This window comes from Canis lupus, chromosome 38 (genome assembly GCF_011100685.1).
Source record: "Canis lupus familiaris isolate Mischka breed German Shepherd chromosome 38, alternate assembly UU_Cfam_GSD_1.0, whole genome shotgun sequence".
Classification (NCBI taxonomy): Eukaryota; Metazoa; Chordata; class Mammalia; order Carnivora; family Canidae; genus Canis; species Canis lupus.
The window spans coordinates 14,795,087-14,809,438 of record NC_049259.1 but is presented as its reverse complement, the minus strand read 5'-3'; the positions used below and the strand labels follow the sequence as shown (position 1 = coordinate 14,809,438).

The following is a 14,352-nucleotide window of genomic DNA, read 5'->3' as shown; positions in this document are numbered from 1 at the left end:
AAATAATACTGAGTGCACATGAAGATTTTTGGATTCTCAGAAATATTTCTGGCCTACATTTTGAGGTACACTGGCCTGGAACACCTATCAAAGCTGGTAATGATATAAAATTCATAAGCTGAAAGTATTAATTCTAGAATCTGTTTCTAATGATCTTCCATTCAATTTTATCAATTATATTTACATTTAGGATGAAATGAACTTATCTTTCCCATCTCCATAGGAAATATCACAGTCTTTCTCCTTCTAAACTTCACTTACTCTGAAAACCAATAGCAAATGACAAGCTCTTTTGACATTTCAAAAACATCTGAGTTAAAATACAAAAATAACCCCTTGGTTATTAGTCTTTTATTTGCACTACCAAACTACTAAACCAGTTTAAGATTATATTGAAATAACTTTTTGAATCTTAAATTTTACAACAAAATTATCATTTTATTGTTCTACCTCTTTCGAGTCTATCAATTGAGATAAGTAAAATCTTAATTGCACATAAGAAGGTCCTTGAAGTTCTGGTTCTGATTCTCAATACAACTTAGGAAAAAAAAAAAAAACCACACAACAATCAAAAAACCAAAATGGATTTGCATAAGCACACAGCATAATTAATAAGAACAAATCAGGAACAGATAATGGGAAATCAGATAGGGATGCACAGCTCAGCATATTAGTTTGCTTACCCAAAAAAAGTATTTGCAAACCCCAGTTTAAAATATGTGCTCAGGATAAAAAGCCTATGCAGATGCTAATAATTATAAAAAACAGTATGACTTTAAAACTATACCAATCTCCTGACCGTGTATTTTTATTAAACACATCTACTGACTATATAATCTAAATATTTTATTAAGTAGTCAATATCACATTCCTATTCTGGTTTACTGATTCAAAAAGCTTAACATTGTTTCTAAATCTTTTTAAGTATAGAAAGAATGCCATGAAACCCTTTGCCAGAAATTATGGACTCTGGCATAACTAAATTATTAGAAAGCTTATATTTGTTAAGAGCAGTTTCTTTTAGGAGTAAACAAAGGGAAAAGAGAATTTGAAAGATGAGCAATCTTAGGGACAAAGGAAGCAGAGTTCTATAGGCTGTGCTTAGGACAAAGTCTAAGTTAAGAGCTTCAGGGAATGCTTTACAAAGAGTGAAGAAATTTTTCGTCTCGTAAAACTTGGCCCAATTGTGGAATTGGAAAAAAAAAAAAGTTCTGGGCAAAAGGTACCCCAATTCAAAATATTTTAAATACAGAATTACGTTTAAAGAACATTTAGCTGGTACATCTACTTATATACATTTTATGCCACAGTTATACTAAGCAGTGAGATAAATTATTGCATACCTGGGAGGAGCTGTTGGATAAATAATTTTTATGTGTTGGAATGTTAACTCTTGATTTAAAACCTGCTTGATCCATGTTCTCAATCCTTGTCCAGAATCACCTGATGGATCACAAAATATAAAGAGAAATCATTTTGATAACACAGCATATTTAAAAGCAGTCTATGTAAATTTCATAACACGCAGAGGCTGGAACAAGGAATACAAAAAAAATCTCCATATGTAAAAATAATTACACCACAAGTCACTTTAAAGACCTTGTTTTGAGGGATCCCTGGGTGGCGCAGCGGTTTAGCAACTGCCTTCAGCCCAGAGCATGGTCCAGGAGATCCGAGATCAAGTCCTGCGTCAGGCTCCCTGCATGAGCCTGCTTCTCCTCTACCTGTGTCTCGGCCTCTCTCTCTCTGTGTCTCTCATGGATAAAGAAAGAAAATCTTAAAAAATAAATAAATAAATAAATAAATAAATAAATAAATAAATAAATAAATAAATAAATAAATAAATACCTTGTTTGAGTTTTCAGTTCCTTGTTTGTTTAAAGGGTATAACAGGCACAAATACATGAAGTAAATTATTTTTTTCTAAAAAAAAATTATTTCTGTATCTGATTTTAAATACTGTCATTTCTCATCTTATTCATAAAAACAGTAAATTTCTGAGGTGCATATAAACTTTTGTAGTTAAACAACCTAAAGCAATTTTTTTGGTAAAAATAACAAAATTTTTCAAAAGGGGTATTCAGCTTACTTTAACTTGAAGAAATCTTTCTTTTTTATTTAAAAAAATACTTATTTATTTATTCATGAGAGACATACAGAGAGAGGCAGAGACATAGGCAGAGGGAGAAGCAGGCTCCCCACAGGGACTCGATTCCAAGACCCCGGGATCAGGACCTGAGCCAAAGGCCAATGCTCAACCACAGAGCCACTCAGGCACCCCTCACTTGAAGAAATCTAAATTTATTTTGATAACAGGTTTACATCATGTAAAATATTGATTATACATCCCAAGGCTGAAAAATAACCAAAATCCATGTAAGAATGAATGTATGGATATTTCCATAAAAAAAAAAAAAAGGGAAGGTAATACAGGTCCACGTTATGTGGTCTTGAAGAGGAAATTTTAAAGGTAACAACTTTTAATTTTTTAAATCAGTTCATTAAGACATCAACTAAAAATATATCTACTGAATACCTATTATAATGTGTCAGGTGCTGTGCTCACTACTAGAGAGGCAATGATGGCAAGATGAGGAAGAAAGAGTCCCTAATCTCACTGAGGATACAGTTTATTATGAGAAACAGACATGAGTTAAATAATCATACATAAATATGAGAGACAAATGTAACCACTGCGAAGATGAGACACTTGGTGCTGCCAGGGTTTATTATATTCAGAACTGACCCAGCTAAGGAGTTCGGGGATACAATTACTAGAATAAAAGCTCTGGGAAGCAAAGTTCATTTTGTATTTTACCCACTGAGTTTTATTCATTTAATGCTTAGATCACAAATGACACAAACTGACACAGTTTTCAGATCTACAGGATGGTGAAAAGTGAAGTGCACAAGGTAAGAGTATCTTGGACAGAATATGCCAAGTGCTAAGATTCTTTATAGGAAGGGGGAGGAGGACACTAAAGAATGAGAAAGAGCAGGGAGTGCAAGATGAGGCAAGAGAAACTGTGGGGATGTGACAATTCCTAAGAGCGTGGAGCTACTTTTTGGCAGAAAGGTGCCATCTTCTAAGGGTCACTCTGGCAGCTGTGTGGACAGGAGAGAGGGACAAAAGTGGGTGTGGGGAGTTCATTTAGGAGCCTACTGTTCAGGTGACAGATGCTTATATTAGGGGTCCAGCAATGGAATGTACAGAATTAAGTCTTTATTTTTTAAGATTTTATTTACTCGCGAGAGACACACACAGAGAGAGGCAGAGACACAGGCAGAGGGAGAAGCAGGCTCCATGCAGGGAGCCTGATGTGGGACTCCATCCCAGGTCCCCAGGATCATGCCCCGGGCCGAAGGTGGCGCTAAGCGACTAAGCCACCGGGGCTGCTGGAATGTACAGAAATAGGTACAAGGATACTTAGAAGATAAAATTAATAGAGATTAATTTGTGGTAGAAGGTTACAAGGATAACCGTGAGGTTTCTGGCCAGGACAAATGAATGAACAATAGAACTACACATTGAGACAGGAAACACATGAATCAGTAGGTCTATACTTGCTCTACTGCCTACAGGGTCTTCTACCCGGAGTTGAGCAAAGTATAGCCAGGTGGAAGACAAACGTCATAAACTATGAATGGTTTTTACATTTTTAAAGAGTTGCTAAAATAAATAAATAAAGAAAGAAAGAACAAGGATTGAAAAGGGAAAGTAAGCAGAAAAGAAAAATGTCAAAGAAACCTATCTGGCTCACAAAACCTAAAATAGTTGCTATCTGACCCTTTATGGAGAGTTTACTGACCCCTGCCCCATACCATCTGTGCCAGTACCCTTTTGAAGATCCTGGCCTGCTCATCTCACTCCAGACACACACGCCTGACTGCTGTTCCATGAATGTTAGGGAACCTACTTCAGGGCCTTTGTCCTGGCTTCTCCCTTGTCCACAATAAGTCTAACCCAACATCCACATGATTCCCTCACTCAAGTCTAGGTGCTGAAGTGTCACCCTCATAGTGAGGCCTACTCTGACCACCTTATCTAAAACTATCACCCCTGGCACCTCCCATCCTCTTCGTCCTACTTTTTTTCCCCCCATTGGACCTCTACCCACTATATAAAATTTCCTTCCTCCACTGGAATGTAAGTTCCACAAGAACAGGGATTTTTGTTTGTTTCATTCATCAATACATGCCTAGAGCCTAGAACAGTGCCACTGCTGGCCATATAACAGATATTTCTTGAATGAACAGATTAATGAATGAACACTTATTATGCAGGTGGATAAACATGTCCAGAGCACAAAGGAAACCTAAAATAGAGACACAAATTTATGTCATCGTATGGTGGAAAAAATAGAATCCTCAGGTATATATGCACATTAGCCTGGAGAGAAAAATGCAAAATGAAAAAAGAGGTCCTAGGACCAAATTCTGAGGAACCCCAACATTAATGGACAGAAAGAAGAGGATGAGTCTGCAAAATAAATCAAAAGAAATAAATAGGTAGAAAGAATCAAGTGTTTCCAGAACACTGAATGTTGCTGACAGTTCAAATAAGATGACTGGAAAACATTCACCACATTTAGCAACACAGAGGTTTACTAGTAACTTTAGTGACAGTCAACTTGGTTCACTGAGACTGACTACAAGGGCAGAAAGCAAAATACCATGGTTCGGGTCTGTGTTAACCTTATGGTGTAGTGTGGAATATAGACATTAAATTTGGTAATTACACATGAAAATACCATTAAAAGAAGAACCATAGTGTTCTAAGGTAGCATACAATAGAATGAATTAATCTAAGTTGGGAAGCTGAACAAAGCTAAATTAAACTATTGTTTTTATCATCCTGAAAGAAAGTACTTCTTTGGTATTTTAGGAGTAGGAAAGGCTCAAACTAAGTTGGCTATATATTACATTCCCATATGTTTTTCTATGGCTGCCATATCCTAGCAGAGAACTTCAGCCTTTTAAGATTAAAAAAAAAAAAATCTGCCTCTAAATACACTTTTTTCAACCTTGAAAAGCAAAACTTAATGCTACAAAGTAACCTCCAGTCATCCATTCACAAGGTGCACTTTTTAAAAAACCAGCACTTTATTCTAGGAGCTTTGCTAAGACTGTTAAAACTGGTCTGCCCGTATTTGGATTAAGCAGAACCCAAGCATCTACAACATAACCACATAAAGTCAAACGTTAAAATCGGACTTCCAGTAAGGGTTTCAATTTACTGCAATGGAGCTCTAACTATATAGGAATTGCATTTCATTTGCATAATTGGCGAATTCTTTGGATAAATTCTTTGTTCCAAAGTACAAAGGGAAAAAATATATATATTTTTTATATTGTACAAGTCTGGGCTTACAACCTATAAAAAAGGTCAGTAATTTGAAATTGAAAAGAGTAAGGATAGTACTTTAAGCAAAGTGGCCATGGACCAAAGAAAAGTCTAGGAGTATTTCCTAAAGATATTATGAGATAGGAGGCAGCCGGGATGGCTCAGCGGTCTAGTGCCGGGCAGCCCAGGCTGGGATCCTGGAGACCTGGGATCGAGTCCCACGTTGGGCTCCATGCATGGAGCCTGCTTCTCCCTCTGCCTGTGTCTCTGCCTCTCTCTCTCTCTCTGTCTCTATGAATAAATAAATAAAATCTAAAAAAAAAAAAAAGATATTATGAGATAATCAGCTTATTTATTACAAAGACTACAGCATCGGGGCATTTCTGGATGCTTATAAATGAACACCCCTGGAGCCCCAAACAGTACCAGGAATAAGTCTCTTAATTGTAAAGCATCGATGTCCTCTTAAGACATCTGGCTTCATCTTCTAAATATATTTCATCAGCCAAGTCTTTCCCTTTCAACATCTTTGGCCCATTTCTTCCCTATTTCCAAAATGATACAGCCTAGCTCAGAGTTTTTCCGCCTTACCCCTTCTGGGGGGGGGGGGGGGGGGGTCAGAGAGATCTGGGTGCAGATCCTAAACCTACTACACTCACAGAAACATCAAGTGGCCTTGGGCAAGCTGTTCAACTTCTCTGGACTTGTTTTTAAAATGAAAATACTTCCCACAACTGGCCCATTGGAGGCCTCCCCTTTGTACCTTCCCAATCCCCTCGCACTAACCAACCACCATCCTCTTTAGGCCTACAGGAGAAGTCCCGGCTTGAGAGCCCACGTTCTCGCTCAAATCCGACAAGCTCTTCATCTTCCAAATGCTTAATAGGCCTAACCACAGTTTTCTCCTTACGATCCTCTTGGCAGTAAATCACGCACCATCTTGTGATCTCCCATCCACTGCTGACTCAAACTAATTGAATTGTTTTTGTTTTTTGACTTTAGGTAGGCGCCCTGAGGACACCGGCTGCATCTCATTTCTCAAAAAAAAAAAAAAAAAAAAAAAAAAAAAAATATTTCCCAAGAACTCACCCTGGGCCGGGCACTAGGGATGCAAAGATTAAAACAAGGGTCCTTTAAAACACACACACACACACACAAGGGTCCTTACTCTTGAGGAAGGACAGGCGAAGTGGGGAGGACAGGCGTTAAGCAATTACAGATGGGGGTGACCTTGTGCTCCATCTCGGGGGTTTAAGTAAGGACAAGAGGGGGAAAGAGGAACAGGCAGAAGGAACAGCAGGGGCGACAGGACTGGGAGAAAGCGCTCCGACCCTGGCACAGGGCCTCGCACAAAGGACATAATCCATAAACCACTCCAGCATCTCCCCCGTCTACAGGAGTATGAGGCTGGAGGAAGGAAGTGGCACAGAATCCAAGGCGGCTGAAAACCCCAATCCCTACTAGCTGGCCCTGGAGAGTACTAAGTAATTTATGTGTCTCTTGCAGAAAACTTACCTTACTAACTCGCTCTGTTTAGACTTGAGGGAGAACCCGGGGGGGGGGGGGGGGAGGGGGGCACGGTAGCAAGGGCTGCAGTGGAGACAGTGTTGTGGGTGGGGGATGGCCCGGGGGGGGGCACGAGGGCCACCAGCAGGACGACGGGCCGAGCACCGCCAGGCAGAGGGAACCCGCGGCGGGGAAGGCGGCGGGTCCCCCCGCGCGGGGCCAGCGAGCGGGGAGGGTCGCCCTCTCCGAGTCCACGGAGCCCTGAAGGGGGGGGCGACTCTTCCACGACGGCAACACTGGGGGACCCGAGGGCAGGACGCTCCCCAAGGAGAAAACTAGGGCGTAATCCACCTGAGCCGTGCAGGAAGATCAGGGAGGCGCTGTGCCTCCCGGCCGGCGACGACACGCAGCGCTGCAAGCGGACGGAACCCGACACAGCCGCCATCGCTGCCGCCACAGGAGTGCGGAGCCCCGCCCCTTCGTAGCCCCGCCCCTCCGCCGCGGCCCCGCCCCTCCGGCGCAGCCCCGCCCCTTCGCCGCAACCCCGCCCCTTCGTAGCCCCGCCCCTCCGCCGCGGCCCCGCCCCTTCGCTGCAGCCCCGCTCCTTCACCGCAACCCCGCCCCTCCGCCGCAGCCCCGCCCCTTCTTGGCCCCGCCCCTTCTCTGCGGCCCCGCCCCTTCGCCGCTGCCCCGCTCCTTCGCCGCAGCCCCGCCCTCCGCCGTAGCCCCGCCCCTTCGCCGCGCGGGCCCGCGCACGTAGGGACGCAGGGGGCGCTCCTCGCGCCGCGCATGCGCGCTGGAGCTGCTGCGGTCCTGCCCCTCTGGTCAAGTCAGAGGCGGGTCTTGCAGCCCTGACGCTTTGGTTATGCGGAGGGTGGTTTTGTGCAGGTGACAGCTTTTCGGTAAGCCTAAGCGGCCTGTTTATTTACTGTAGGATTTTTAGCTGCAATCCCAGAATTCGGGATTGCCTTTTTTTTTTTTTAAGATTTTATTTATTTATTCATGAGAGAGAGAGACACAGGCAGAGGGAGAAGCAGGCTCCGTGCCGAGCCCGACGTGGGACTCGATCCCGGGTCTCCAGGATCACGCCCGGGGCTGAAGGAGCCCCTCAACCACTGAGCCAGCCAGGGATCCTCAAGATTGGCTTATATTTTATGTGGAGAGATATTGGTGTTATTTTGCTCAAAGTTTAGCAGATATAATTGGTGTTATTTTGCTCAGAATTGAGCAGATATAATCATATTTGACCTTCCACTTTTGGGCCTTGCACAGGACGTTTGTGGCTTTTATATTCAAGCTAGGACAAGTGTTGTAATAGCTCTGTAGTTTTATTTTATTTATTTTATTATTTTATTTTATTTTATTTTATTTTATTTTTTTGCTCTGTAGTTTTAAAGAAATGGTTCGCACAGCAGTTCTAAGGAGGTACCATGTCACACCCACCAAGGTGGTTATTATCAGAAAAACAAGAACAAAATAAATGTCGGTGGTGATGTGGAGAAATTGGAACTCTTGTGCATGCATTGCTGATGGAGAGGTGAAATGGTGCAGCAGCCATGGAAGCAGTTCAGTTGCTCCACAAAAAGTTAAAGGGTTACCGTATGATCTAGCAATCTACTTTGGGTCGTGAAGAAATGAAAGCAGGAGCTCAAAAGAGATGTTGGCATACCAGTGTTCCTTATTCACAGTAGCCAAAAGGTGGAAGCAACCCAACTGGCCATCAATGGATGGATGGAAAACAAAATGTAAACATGTGCAATGGAGTATTATTCAGCCCTAAAAAGGAAAGGAATTCTGATACATGCTACAATTTCCATGACCCTTGGAAACACTATACCAAGTGAAATAAGCCAGACACGAAAGGATAAATATTGAATGATCCCACTTAGGTGAGATTCCTAGAAGAAGCAAATTCCTAAAGACAGAAAGGAGAGCAGTGATTACCAAAAGCAAAGGGGAAGAAGGATCGGTGAGGAGCTGTTGTTTAATGGGCATAGAGTTTCTGTTTGGGATGGTGAAAAAATTTCTGGAAATAGTGATGATGGTTTTACGACGTTGCAGATGTATTTAATGTTACTGAACTCTACACTTAAAAATGATTAAAATGGTAGATTCTATGTACATTTTATCACAAGTTTTAAACTACTGAAAACAAGTAGGATTACCTTGTTGATAAAGACCTAACCATAGACATCTTTTAATGCCGAGGGCTGTAGACCCCTCAAATGGCTCTTTCCTCATGTAAAATTCATCAAACAACCCAGGAGAACTTTAAGTGCTGTTAAACTCTAGTCTTCCATTCATTGTAGTTTGCATCATGTTTAAGCAATTCCAACTTATCTTTTATTTGTTCATGGTACTCACCCTACTCCCAAGTGACTAGGTTGCTTAACATCATGGGTCAGTTGCCAAGACAAGCTCTATGCAATCGCAGTGTTGTACCAATGCTGTCTATGGGAATGGTCCTACATGCCATTAGTTCACCAGATCCGAAAGGAACTCTGAGTCATTTCACTAAAGCCTATAGATCGTCAGCTGAGAGTACTGAGAATGAAGTCATTCTAGAGGATGGACGGACTGGGGTGGACTGACCTCTGACAACCAATTCTTAAGAAGTACTTTTATCTTTAGGCCTGCCTTCCACATACGAACTCTCGATAACTTTCAAGAGCCAGGTGAGAAGAGGGCAGTGTTATACTAGGAGAAACCACTTGGAGATAATGCCAGGTAAGGCTTTGACTTCTACTGTTAAAACTCCATTATTGCCAGAGAACCTGGCTGCACATCACGCCATGCTCTGAGACAGCAGAAAATCAGAAGCCTAATAATATGCTGATGTAATGTAGATCATATATACTAATAGTGATACTACATAGCTGAAATTCATTGGGACTTAGTAGGTGCCAAGCGCTGTCATTAGTACATTCCCATAAAACTCTGTCCTATTGCTATCTGTTTTGCCAGTGGAGCTCAAAACGGTAAGGAACTTGGCTCAAGAGCATACTGCCAGCCATTTGTAGAGCCTGGGCTCACATATTGGGCCTGACTCCAAAGTCCCGGTCCTTAACTGTTACACATTTGCACTTTAGCTCACAAAAATAAGACAGGGCATGTCCCAACTATTTCATTTCAAAAACAGAACAAAACAAAAAACCCAAACCCTCAAATACTTCTGGGATTTGGACTGTAGCCCTTTGGAGTCTTTACTGATTAGGAGTTCTTATGTTACTTCAGATTTCCCCACGTATCCTGGGATTAGTTCCTGGTTTGTTCCTCTACCTGAATGAAAACCATTTTGAGCAGATACAAGAGCAGTCCCGGAAGCTTGAGATTCTGAGCTTCACCTCAAACTTGTGTCTTCCCAGATTTAAGATCCTTGTTAGAATAAACCAGATTTTTCCAAACCTAATCAAAGTGCTCTTTTATTTCCAGTGATTTAAATGCTTAGCTATTATTGCTATTCCTTTCATCTTTATTTATAGAACAAACAGAAGGTTTTAGATGACTATATTTAGAAGTGCCATCTGGTAGGCAAACTATTGAACAAAAATGTTTTGTTCCTTTCATGTAACTACATTACTTTGAAATGTAATTAAGTTTCAGGATGGTTGTTTGCTTCTTTTATGGTAGATCTTTTGCCCTATTGAACTGGGGGGAAAATATTCCCTGGCGGATTTTTATTCATGCATTCTTTTACTCTTTGTATATCTCTTAATTTTTTTGTTGTGACTCATTTGCTTTTAGACAGTCTATAAGCCCATTGCTGATGTACTCCGCTTTGGTAATTTTGATGTCTAAACTAAGAAAAGCTAGTAAACAAAATAAAAGCCAAAAAAAAAAAATCTTCCTTTTTGTAGGGTTTTAATATTTCTGGAAATCTAAAGATATAAAGGCAAAGTCAGAATCTAGTTTGCTGTGTGTTTAGAACCCTTGAAGACAACTTGTTGGCTGTAAAAAAATGATTGAAGGACTAGTCATTCAGAGTAGTATGTTTGGTACTTTTAAATGATTACAGTTAAGTGAAGTCACGTTAGTCATACAAACAATACACAGTTATGCATCTTGTTTTCCCGAGCATCAAGTTGCATCCTCTCCATTGTTTAGTTTATATCTGTTAAATTATTTGAAAGGAAAGAGAAACATATGTATGTAAATAATACATACACATTAGACAAAATGTCTCAGAATTAGGTAATTTTAAAAATTTTATAAATTAATAAAGTGAGGTCCTTTATATCTTCAAGCCTTTATCCATTTATGAAAGAAAAACTAGAAAAAACTTAAAGGTCCTGAATTCTTTTTTTTTAAAGGTCCTGAATTCTTATAAAAGACTAAAACTAAACTCATTACAAGGGAATAGTTGTCTACGTTTTTAAACTTTAGTATAGCCATTACTTCAGTTCTAGGGAGCTTACACTTGCATTTGTTATGCTAGACATAGCCCTTCTAGGTACAGCTGAGAGGAGTCCCCCTACTTCTACTAGATATACATGGTTCTGATGGGGTCTGTTTAGAACAGAAGGATCACCTGGGGCATTGTGAGCTAGGCTGAGGCAGCACTGGGGAGGTGGACACATGGGTCTCTCAGATATAAGCCAAATACAGTTTGGGAGAATGGGTATTTATCACTCTGCTGCACTGCTCACAAAGTGATTCTCGCCAAAACAGTGTGCAGGCCCTTGGGTAAAGACTCTGGAAGTTCCTCCATTGAACATAGACTGAGTGGTCAATGTAAATACCTGGGCATCTGTACGTGTGCTTCGCCTTGTCACATGACTCTTCTTTAGGAAAGGGATTGTCTCCCTTTTGAGCGCCTCCCATGACCAGTTCTCATATTCCCAAGCTACTTTCTGGAAACACCTCTTATTCTACTTTCTCTAAGTCCTCCTGGTAGTGTTGGAGTTCCTCCATTGATCTTCATACAGCCTGTGGATTCTAGAATCCATTCTTTGCTCTCCTACAGCAGACCTTGATAGCTCTTCAAATTCAGAGCAATAACTATTAGCAACTCCTAACCAGATCGTGTTTCCTTAAGGGCAGTGAAGGTTAAATCTTCAAACCCTCCTATTTGCTGAGGGGACTTTGTGGCATCCCGTACATCTATTATAAATAAAAGGAATAAAAGCAAAAAGAGATATTTCCCTGTCAATACAATCTGAACATCTATATCCTGCTACATTCAGTTAAAGGAAGATGAAATATACATGTAATCATAATAGTATAGAGTAAGAAGAATTTTGAAATCATACTGAGGAGTTCCTGTTCCAGCTTCAAGAATTATAAGCTGATATTAGACAGGCCATTAGTCTCTCTTTTTTTTAAAGATTTTATTTATTTATTCGTGAGAGACACAGAGAGAGAGAGAGAGAGAGGGGGGCAGAGACACAGGCAGAGGGAGAAGCAGGCCCCATGCAGGGAGCCCAATGTGAGACTCGATCCCAGGACTCCAGGATCACACCCTGGGCTGGAGGCAGGTGCCAAACCACTGAGCCACCCAGGGATCCCCAGGCCATTAGTCTCTTGAGCGCATTTCTCCAACTGTGAAATAAGGGAGTAGGGCTTGATAAGCTTACAAGTTCTAGGATTCTAGTATCATGAAAGTCTAAATATGGAACACTTGGTATTTTTATAAATGTAGCTCTGATACTTAATTCTGCTTGTAAAATTATGGCCCAGTACTCTTAATTGTATTGCACAAACTCCTACTTAGTAGTATCAGAAAAATCAGCAATAATGATTGTCCTTCTTCCTGCTGTGACTGACTTTAGTGCCCTTCTTCTCTCTTCTTACCTTTTTCCTGTTGGTTAATAAAAGAGTTAAAAGAATTTTTAAAAAAGATAACCAGATAGGGGGATCCCTGGGTGGCTCGGCGGTTTAGTGCCTGCCTTTTGCCCAGGGCGTGATCCTGGAGTCCCGGGATCGAGTCCCGCATCGGGCTCCCTGCATGGAGCCTGCTTCTCCCTCTCACTGTGTCTCTGCTTCTCTCTCTCTCTCTCTCTCTCTCTCTCTCTCTCTCTATCTATCATGAATAAATAAATAAAATCTTTATAAAAGAAAAGATAACCACATAGTACAAAATCAGCCATTGCAGTTTAAAAAATAAACACAATTTATTCCAAAGTGGACTACTTTCAGGAGATATATATGTGTATGCATGTGTGTGTATATCTATCTATTTATCTGTATCATTGACCAATGGAAAATATTTTATATGAAGTATGACTTCATATAAAATGACTATGGATTTTCTATTGTCCTATCTGTATTAAAATGAAGGAGCTCTGTAAAATTCTCCTTAATTTACATTGTAAAGGCAAATGTTCCTTTGTATTATTATACTTTCAGAGAATTTAGTTTCTTATAAAATGCTGGCAAAATGTCAGTCTTTAAGAGCAAAATGTATTTATATAGGTTAAAAATGGACGCAAGTGTATATATACAAAATAATTGAAAGCAGGGTCTTTTTATTTTTACATGTAATCTAGGTTTCTTTTCTTTTTATAAATACATTTTTATTGGTGTTCAATTTGCCAACATATAGAATAACACCCAGTGCTCATCCCATCAAGTGCCCCCCTCAGTGCCCACCACCCAGTCACCCCCACCCTCCACCCACCTCCCCTTCCACCACCCCTAGTTCATTTCCCAGAGTTAGGAGTCTCTCGTGTTCTGTCTCCCTTTCTGATATTTCCCACTCATTTTTTCTCCTTTCCCCTTTATTCCCTTTCACTATTTTTATATTCCCCAAATGAATGAGACCATATAATGTTTGTCCTTCTCCAATTGACTCATTTCACTCAGCATAATACCCTCCAGTTCCATCCACGTTGAAGCAAATGGTGGGTATTTGTCGTTTCTAATGGCTGAGGAATATTCCATTGTATACATAGACCACATCTTCTTTATCCATTCATCTTTCGATGGACACCGAGGCTCTTTCCACAGTTTGGCTATTGTGGATATTGCTGCTAGAAACATCGGGGTGCAGGTGTCCCGGCGTTTCACTGCATCTGCATCTTTGGGGTAAGTCCCCAGCAGTGCAATTGCTGGGTCATAGGGGAAAGCAGGGTCTTGGAGATATTTGCACATCCATGTTTATAGCGGTGCTATTTATAATAAATAGCCAAGTGATAGAAGCAACCCAAATGTCCAAAATGATATGAGTGTTAGCATCTATCCATATATACAATGAAATATTATTCAGCTTTAAACAGCAAGTAAATTTTGTCACGTGCTAAATATGAATGAACCTTTAGAACATTATGCCAAGCAAAATAAGCCAGTTATAAAAGAACAAATACTGTATGACTCTGCTTGTATGAGGTATCTAGAGTAGTCAAAATTATAGAAAGAGAAAAGTAGAAGGATGACTACCAGAGGAAGTGGAAAGAATTACATAATGGGTACAGTTTCAGATAGAATTTCATATTTGAAAGATGAAAATGTTCTGGACATCTGTCTTACAACAATGTGACTGTACTTAACACTGCTGAATGGTACAC

At 40.7% G+C, this 14,352-nt stretch overlaps 1 protein-coding gene and 1 long non-coding RNA gene across 4 annotated transcripts in view; one reads left to right on the top strand and one right to left on the bottom strand.

The window, feature by feature from the left end:
- The window catches only part of LYPLAL1 (lysophospholipase like 1), a 36,642-nt gene extending 29,310 nt beyond the window's left edge, over positions 1 to 7,332 (bottom strand). The window contains exons 1-2 of the mRNA XM_038586166.1: positions 7,202 to 7,332; positions 1,344 to 1,443 (exon numbers count right to left, since the gene is read on the bottom strand). Of these exons, the coding sequence (XP_038442094.1) occupies positions 1,344 to 1,443; positions 7,202 to 7,295 (194 nt within the window). The 5' untranslated portion in view covers positions 7,296 to 7,332. The remainder of the gene's footprint in view (positions 1 to 1,343; positions 1,444 to 7,201) is intronic.
- Positions 7,333 to 7,619: 287 nt separating this feature from the next.
- The window catches only part of LOC111094521, a 306,613-nt gene continuing 299,880 nt past the window's right edge, over positions 7,620 to 14,352 (top strand). For all 3 annotated transcript variants that reach the window (XR_005385708.1, XR_005385709.1, XR_005385707.1), the window contains exons 1-2: positions 7,620 to 7,752; positions 9,482 to 9,577. This is a non-coding gene — a long non-coding RNA (uncharacterized LOC111094521). The remainder of the gene's footprint in view (positions 7,753 to 9,481; positions 9,578 to 14,352) is intronic.